The 5947-nt window shown below is 44.2% G+C and overlaps 1 protein-coding gene across 1 annotated transcript in view; it reads left to right on the forward strand.

Annotated features, from left to right (window-relative positions):
* Nucleotides 1–3883, forward strand: part of LOC119569394 — a 10735-nt gene extending 6852 nt beyond the window's left edge. Inside the window, exons 3-5 of the mRNA XM_037917576.1 lie at nt 1862–2000; nt 3174–3254; nt 3849–3883. Of these exons, the coding sequence (XP_037773504.1) occupies nt 1862–2000; nt 3174–3254; nt 3849–3883 (255 nt within the window). The remainder of the gene's footprint in view (nt 1–1861; nt 2001–3173; nt 3255–3848) is intronic.
* Nucleotides 3884–5947: the final 2064 nt, after the last annotated feature.

Genomic DNA, 5947 nt, shown 5'->3' on the forward strand with positions numbered 1-5947 from the left:
CCGTCCCTCCAGTGTCCACCCAAAGGTGTTTCACCTGGACAGACTAAGGGAGGAGGAGTGTGCATGTGGGTTCACCATGGCAGTCTCTGACCGATTCACAGAACTCGACAACCTGACGGACCCAGTTGTTCTGTGGGAGTTCTTCAAGCGCATAACACTCGAAGCAGCTCGGGAGTCCATTGGCGTACGCCCGAGGGCAAGGCAGAATTCCATCTCCCTCTGACATTAGAGGCCACTGAAGCATGTCGCAAGGCTCGGCTAAATGGGAATCAAGTCTTGCATCGTTCCATGGTGCATAGGGCTCGGACACTGCTGAGAAGGGACAAGGAACAGTTCATCAGGAATCTTGTTGAGGAGGTTGAAGGCCATTTCTTGGTAAGTGACCTTCGCCCTGCCTACCAAGCCCTGAGAAAACAGAACTCTAAGTCCTCCTCACAGATGACTGCAGTCCGATCAGCGGATGGACGGATCATCTCAGATCATGTTGGGGTTCGTGAATGTTGGGCTGAGTATTTTGAGCAAGTTGTACCAGGTAGACCCTCCAACAGTTAGCCTGGATACAAGCGATGTCTCAGTGCCTGTGCCGGACCCACCCATCAGTGAGGAACCTCCTACCCTAACAGAGGTTAGGATGGCGGTTTCCAAGCTGAAGAGTGGGAAAGCAGCAGGCATATGTGATATCCCTGCTGAACTGCTAAAGGCTGGGGGTGAACCTAAGGCTCAGGGCCTGCATACAGTCCTGACTGCCATCTGGCAGTCTGGTACCATTCCCCCTGACCTGCTGAGGGGCGTGGTCATTCCTCTCTGGAAGGGGAAAGGGGATCGTTGGGATTGTAGCAACTACCGTGGCATTACACTGCTCAGCATATCAGGCAAGGTTCTCGCCCACATTCTTCTGAAACCACCTACTGAGGCATCAGAGACCGGTGCAGTCTGGGTTTACTCCTGGCTAGTCCACGATAGACCGTATACTAGCGCTTCGAGTAATTGTGGAACGCCAGCGTGAGTTTGGTCGTGGGTTGCTTACAGCCTACATCGACCTCAAGAAGGCGTTTCACTCGGTGCATCGGGAATCGCTATGGGAGATCCTGAGGCTCAGGGGAATTCCGACACAGATTAGGGATCTTCGCGGCTGGAAGCGAAGGGTGGATGCGGCCATGCGCCCCCGTTGGCGTTAGCCCCTTGATGGTGATGATGATATATTATATATATATATATATATATATATATATATATATATATATATATATATATATATATATATATATATATATATATATATATATATATATATATATATATTATATATATATATATATTATGATTTCATATATATGGTTATATATATATATATATATATATATATTATATATATATATTATATATATATAATGTATATATATATATATATATATATATATATTATATATATATATATGTATATATGCATATATATATATATATATATCTATATATGTATATATATATATATATATATATATATATATATATATATATATATATATATATTGTGTGTGTGTGTGTGTGTTGTGTGTGTGTGTGTGTGTGTGTGTGTGTGTGTGTGTGTGTGTGTGTGTGTGTGTGTGTTTATTTCTCATTAAAGTTATTTTGGAACTCTACTGACTTATTTTGTGCTTGATTAAATTATGTTAGAGCAGTTTGGTAATTTGTATTTTACATACTCATCCCATTGTATGTATTCTGTAACCAAACGCGAATGTAAATGATTTAAAGTCATTTTTTTTCTATCTCGGAGAATTTCGTGTAAGACATTTAATAAAGCTCAGTAATAAAAGATCAGATATTTTATTTGAATACTGTATTACAACATCTCTTGTAGCTGCCTGCTGTCCTGAGATCGGATTTTGCTTCATTCCGGTATCCGGTGCCGCGAATACCTGACATGTTTACTTATCTAACTCGTTTTACACATGGTGTACGAGGAGAACCACAAACATGGCCGGACTATCCTAGTATAGGTTAGAATAGGTTGCAGCCTTGAGTCCCTCGAGCTGAAAGAGCTCCTCAGGCATGAAGGGCCCACTAAAAGGGTTTTATTACAAAAATTGTATGGAGAAGAGCTTAAAAAAATATTTTGTCGAAAATACAACTCTTGGTTAAATTTAATGTATTCTCAATGTTTTCCTTCTGTTTACTTGCACCATATATATATATATATATATATATATATATATATATATATATATATATATATATATATATATATATATATATATATATATATATTGAAGGCTACCATCAGTCGATGTTGCTGTTTTGAGATTTGCGAAGGTCTAGCTTTTCCCGGGCCTTTCATACATATTACCCGGCCTGTGTCAGCTATTTATGGCTGTCTCATTTTATTCTATGACACTCTATGCTTACCGTGGTGGCGGGATTGCCAGCAGGCGCTCCTGGCGCCATGATGTAAGCATGTGGCATTATCTCTTTACCAGCCCGGCGGCTGTTGTGGGTGGACCCTGTCTCAGAAATTGTGGGTGCTCACAATTCTGTAAGTAATGTACCGGCGTGGCGTTCGGCTTGCCACAGTGTGGGCAGCATCTTTCTGCATAGTCAATTGTCTCTATGATCTGCCATGCGCAATGGTAACGTAGTCTGATTCGGTACCTCTATTGATTGCTTGAGAGAGTGCCAGTGGCGCATAGCCTGTGGCGTCTGAGTACCATCTGGCCGAGGAGGAGGATCTCTTCTGTGAAGGCTAAGGAGAAGGCACGAGCGTGGCATTACAATTCTGCCTTAAGATTTTCGGCTTGGTTTTATGATCTTGGGATTTGGGGGCATACCCCTGCCAATGTCAGCCAGTCTGTTTGGAAGCTCATTCCCTCTGATGCCTATGTGGCTAGGACCTATTTTATGATTATTCTTGTACCCTGAGCAAGATTCCTCTGTGCTATGGTAAGCACAGTGGTCAGAGGTAGATGTCTTTGGGTGAGCTTTGCTGTAGAGTCTGTTACCCTCATGGATTGTGTGCATCCCTTGCTGCAAAGCCGGCACCTGCTGTGTGGTTTAAGGGATCGACTGATCCATCCATTAAGTAGGTTCTACTACCCGGAGGAGTGATGGCTGCAATGACCCTCTCAGCTTCTGCCTTTAGACTAGGTATGCAATATTGATTCTTTCTCCTTGACAAGCTCATAACAGAGAACTCGAGCAAGGTTTGTGCTCACGGCTGGACTTCAATAAAGTCGGTGTAAGGGGATTCTATGCCCTTGGCAAGTAGTTGTTCTCTGAGCTGATAGCTTATCGGCTGTGTGAGACAGCCAGGAGTTGGTCTTGTTCTAGGCATCTGAGTATTTTTTGTCTTATGTTTGTGTTGCGGGATGTCTGGATGACCTTTGAAAGGAGGTGACTGCCATTAGATCAATTTGTGAGTCCAGGGGGAGAAGAATTGCCTCCATGAGGAGATTAAGGGCCTTCATCCACCTTGGGGCACCCAGAATGATCCTGGCAACTTTATTTTGAATTGTCTCCAATTTTTCTCTTAATCTTGGCTCTGTGGCAATAGGCAGACAGAAGTATAGTCCACAATGTGACTGATGATATGTACATAGAATGACTTTAATAATTTATGTCTAGCTCCTATGTGTCTCCCAGTCATTGCTCTCATGGCAGACAGTCTTGCTTTGGTTCGGTCAACCAAGTACAGGACCTCCTTTTTAAAGGAGAAGTTCAGGTCAATGGTTACCCCAAGGTATTGGAAGACCTGGACCCCTCCTCCCCCCCCATTCTTTTTTTTTTTTCCTAAAAAGGGGTTTTTTTCCCATTCCATGGATTCTCAGATTATGTCCCTTGAACATTTTGTTCAGAGACATGCTTTGGAATTGGCTGCAGAGATCTTTAGTCCTGTCCTACAACACTCCTCAGATACAAGGTTCAGACAGTTCTGGGCTTTGCTTAGGCAGTTTGGTCCAGTGGAGATGATTGCGAGATCATGTGCATAGGAGGTGATCTTGCACCCTGCTGGGAGGTGTATGTTGAGGATGTAGGATATTAGGGTTGAAAAGGGCTGGACTGAGGGCCCCACCCTGAGGTGTTCCATTTTCTAGTGACATGTGCTGTGATAGGTGACCTTGGAATCTGACTTTGGCTGTTCTGTATCCTGGAAAGAGTCACCCATCCAAGCCAAGTGCTTTCCTCTGATTCCCTTCTGGATCAGGGTCTCCTGTATAGCAAGAAGACTTGCTAATTCAAAAGCCTTCTTCTGGTTTAGGAATACTACCACAGGTGTGACGGTGCTGATTGTGCTTAAGAGCACGGGTATGCTGTGTGCTGTGCTCATACCTCTTGTGAACCCATGAAGGTGTTCATGTGGGGATCCCATTTTCCAATGGAGTCGGTTTAGTACCATTCTCTCAGCTGTCTTGCCCACACAGCTGAGGAGAGAGATGGGCGGGTGGTATTTCTAGCTCCTTGTTTTGGAATGGGAACTATGATAGACCTTTCTTCCAGCTCTGAGTGCCTAGAAGTGAAGTTTTCAGGACTTGTTTGGACGATGTACAGGAATGCAAGCTTCAAATGCCATCCAATGGTGGGAAATTATGGGGTACGAGATACTATCAGAACCCAGAGCTGTGCAAGAACTATTTTTGTAGTTGTCTTAGTTCCCTAAGAGAGAAGATACCATCTGAGTTATCAGGTTTGGCTGCCCTTTCTCTGATATGAGCAAGTCTGTCTGGTTGTAGGCATTCTTGATTTGCCCTCAATTCGGCTGGCAGACTGTTGCTGCTTGTTCTCGCAGAGAACTCATGCACCAGTCTGTTTGCTTCTGCTTGAGGGTCATGGTGTGTGCACCTTGGGGCAAGGCTTCTAAGGCTTGCCAGTTGGCTTTGTCTATTATCCATCTTGGATTTGCTTGTGCCATTTGGGCTGGGCCAGCATCCATGAGGGTAGTAAAAGTGCCATTATGGTCATTTGTGACAGTCTCATCTACACACCATCTAATTCTCTCCACCAGAGCCGCAGTGGCCAAAGAGAGGTCTAGGACCCCTCCTCTGACATGCGTTGGTCTCAAGCACATTGGCTATGTGATGGCCAGCCGCATTTGGTGTCCTGCAGGGAGCCAGGATAGGCTGGTGTGCAATAAAGTCTCCCCCTATGATCACTCGGTCTTGTGCTTCAGTAGTACAGAACTGGCTGATGTCTAAACTCCTACAGCCTAGCTTGCTGTACATATTGTACAGCTTGAGGGGGTTCCCAGCCAAGTGAATCTCAACAGCAAGAGATTCAACATCCTTTCCACAGTGCAGTGCATCGGCTGTTGCAGATCAAGGGATTGTTGCTCTGACCAGGGAGATCAAGCCTCTTTTGCCAGCTGTGCTTAGCAACATGAAGACACGATACCCTGAGAAGCGAACAGTCCCCTGGAGCATGACAATGTCAATTTTCCTTGATCACATAATGGCGTGGAGAATGGCATTCTTTGTATTAAAGCCTAGATGTTCCACTGCTTAGATTGTGTGTCATAATGTTACTTGGTGATAGTTACATCAAAGACGTCTTTTTATTCGGATTCAGAGTCCGACAATTCCATTGTGAAGTCCTTCATCTGGTTTTAGGCTGTTTCTCAGGCTATCCATGAGTCCACTGGGAGGTGGAGAGCCTTTGGTAGCTATGACTTTTGAGAGTTTGGCTTTTCTCATTTCAGGCTTTATCTGTGTGTCTTTTCTCTTTGCTGACATTATCTGGGTAATGTCAGCTTATTCTGGCACTGGCTGCACAGATTCAGCCTGTTTTGGCTCTGCCTGTGAGGCCATGGCCAGGGTTGGACCTTTATTCATGTGGTTCTTTTTCTGCACTTTTGAAATGTCGGAATACCTTTTTTATTGGAGATATCCGGTGGTGGCTTTGGAGGGGCTTTCTTCCTTTTAGGAGGTATGGAAGCCTTTTCTCTTTTGTTCTGTCCCCA

This window comes from Penaeus monodon, unplaced genomic scaffold (assembly GCF_015228065.2).
Source record: "Penaeus monodon isolate SGIC_2016 unplaced genomic scaffold, NSTDA_Pmon_1 PmonScaffold_148, whole genome shotgun sequence".
In the NCBI taxonomy this organism is placed as follows: domain Eukaryota; kingdom Metazoa; phylum Arthropoda; class Malacostraca; order Decapoda; family Penaeidae; genus Penaeus; species Penaeus monodon.